The 2,500-nt window shown below is 62.0% G+C and overlaps 1 protein-coding gene across 1 annotated transcript in view; it reads left to right on the top strand.

Moving 5' to 3' along the window:
• ENH_00083600 (glycosyl transferase, putative) overlaps positions 1–1,076 on the top strand; it is a gene marked incomplete at both ends in the record, with an annotated part of 3,692 nt that extends 2,616 nt beyond the window's left edge. The window contains 3 exons of the mRNA XM_013583456.1: positions 1–285; positions 502–610; positions 871–1,076. The exon at positions 1–285 is cut by the window's left edge and continues 46 nt beyond it. Coding sequence (XP_013438910.1) covers positions 1–285; positions 502–610; positions 871–1,076 — 600 coding nt within the window. The remainder of the gene's footprint in view (positions 286–501; positions 611–870) is intronic.
• Between the last annotated feature and the right edge of the window lie 1,424 nt (positions 1,077–2,500).

Below are 2,500 nucleotides of genomic sequence, written 5' to 3'. Positions count from 1 at the left end.
AGCAGCTGCAGCAGCATTTGCGACTTGCTGAGCAGCTCGTTGCCGCACCCCGTGTTGATGCACATGGGGAGCCTGTCTGCATGCAGCCCGCCCAATCAGCAGCAGCAGCAGCAGCAGCAGCAGCAGCAGCAGCTGCTGCTGCTGCAGCAGCTGCAGCAGCTAGAAGACACCCTTCTTGCTGCCAACTGGGGAGACAGCATTGCCTTGACCCTCAATGGGGCCATTTGGGACGCAGAGCTGCAGCGGCTGGAAACCCTCGCTAAACCCTTTCAGGAGGACCCCCAGGTGCGAGGGTTTAGGGTTTAGGGTTTAGGGTTTAGGGTTTAGGGTTTGGGGCTTGGGGCTTGGGGTTTAGGGTTTGGGGTTTAGGGGTCTTGCAGCAGAGAGACGGTGCGCCGGGCAGCGGCAGCTGCAGACGCGCCCTAAACCCTAAACCCTAAACCCTAAACCCTAAACCCTAACCGCTAAACCCTAAACCCTAAACCCTAATTTGGCGTTCAGGTGCAGCAGCAGCTGCTGTCGCTGCAGCGGCTGTTTGATTTGCTGCATGTTGTTGAGGACTTTAGAGACCATTTGAATGAAATCATGGAGCTGCAAAGCAGAAGCTCAGGTAAACCCTAAACCCTAAACCCTAAACCCTAAACCCTAAACCCTGAACCCTCACTCCAGACTTCGAGAGCCCCCACCCCGCTGCAGCTGCGCAGCAGCTGCCGGGCCCAAACCCCATCCCAAACCCTAAACCCTAAACCCTAAACCCTAAGTCTGAAGCCCCAAACCCCAAACCCTAAACCCTAAACCCTAAGTCTGAAGCCCCAAACCCCAAACCCCAAACCCTAAACCCTAAACCCTAAACCCTAGCGTGCGCTGCAGGGCTGGGGGGCACGGGGGTTTTGGCGAGTCCCCCCGTGTCGAACATAGAAGAGCATGCAGCAGCAGCAGCAGCAGCATATTTGCTGCTGCTGCAGCAGCACAAAGAGTTTGCTGCTAAGACAGAAGAGGCCCTCGGCAATGGCCTGGCCCTTTTGCGGCAAAAAGTCAAATTCCGATTCCAAAGAGAACACTCCTTCTTCTTCTAATTTGCTGCTGCTGCTGCTGCTGCTGCTGCTGCTGCTGCTGCTGCTGCTGCTGCTGCAGCAGCGGCTGGAACGGCTGCAGCAGCAGCAGCAGCAGCAGGGGAAGGTGCTCGCCTCCTAGCCAAACCCTAAACCCTTCTGGCCTGAGGGTTTGGGGGCCCCTAAGCCCTTCAGCCAATTAGGGTTTAGAGTTAAGACCCAGGGGGGCCCCCGGGGGGCCCCTGGGGGCCCCCTTAAGGGGCCCCCTTGGGGGGCCCCCGGGGGACCCCCTGCAGCCCCCAAGGGGGGCCCCCCCTTTCTAGGGGGCCCCCCAGCTTCGTAACCTTGGGGGCCCCCAGGGGCCCTTTAAGACCCCTCGGGGTCCCCCAAGGCTCTCCGCTTTTGGGGGCCCCTTGGGGGCCCCTAAGGGGCCCCTAAGGGGCCCCTAATGGGGCCCCTGGGGCCCCTACAGGGGCCCCCTTGGGGGCCCCCGAGGGGCCTCTACGGGGCCCCCGGGGGCCCCCTGAGGGTCATTAGAGGGGCCCCCTTTGGGGGCCCCTCAGGTGGCCCTTTGGGGCGCTTTGGGGGGCCCCGGGGGCCCCCTTAGGGGGCCCCCTAAAGGACCCTAATGGGGGCCCCTAAGGGGGCCCCCGGGGGCCCCCATAGGGGGCCCCATTAGGGCCAACTCCCTTAGGGGCCTCCTCTGGGGGCCCCCCTTTAAGGGGCCCCCATTGGGGGGCCCCCAACGCGTCGCTTCTGAATGTTGGACTATTTGCTGCTGAGCTACAAGCGATAAGTGCAGCAGCAGCAGCAGCAGCAGCAGCTGCTGCTGCTGCTGCTGCTGCTTCATTTGCTTGCGCCTAGAGGACCTAGACCCTAGCCTAAACCCTAAACCCTAAACCCTAAACCCTAAACCCTCAGCCGCAACTTCTCTACAGGCCTAAGCTTGAGCGACAAGAAAGCCAAAACAAAGGTCCTTCTCTGCAACAGCTTTTGCTGCTGCTGCACTTGCTGCTGCACTTGCTGCAGCTGCTGCTGTAGTTGCTGCAGCTGCTGCTGCAGTTGCTGCAGCTGCTCCTGCAGTTGCTGCAGCTGCTGCAGCTTCCCTAAGGGTAAAAAGCAGCAGGGGCCCCCCAAGACTATTAGGGGGCCCCTTCCCGAATTTAGGGGGCCCCCTGGGGCCCCCTGATGCTGTGGGGGCCCCAAAGCCTCCCAATTTTTGGGGCCCCTGGGGGCCCCATTGGGGGCCCCGGGTACTCTCTAGGGGCCCCCTTGGGGGCCCCGGGGCCCCCAAGAGTACCCTATGGGTCAAGGGGTCTTGAGGGGTCCCTAAGGGGCCTCCGAGGGGCCCCAGAAGACCTCCAAGGGGCCCCAGGGGGCCCCCCACAGTCTCCCATGGCCTTAGAGGCAAAGACAAGGCCTTAAGAGTCAAGGGGCCCCTTGACCCC

This window comes from Eimeria necatrix, genomic scaffold, assembly GCF_000499385.1.
Source record: "Eimeria necatrix Houghton genomic scaffold, Enh_scaff938, whole genome shotgun sequence".
In the NCBI taxonomy this organism is placed as follows: domain Eukaryota; phylum Apicomplexa; class Conoidasida; order Eucoccidiorida; family Eimeriidae; genus Eimeria; species Eimeria necatrix.
Note: the sequence above shows the minus strand (reverse complement) of the source record. Positions and strands in the feature narration are given on the sequence as shown.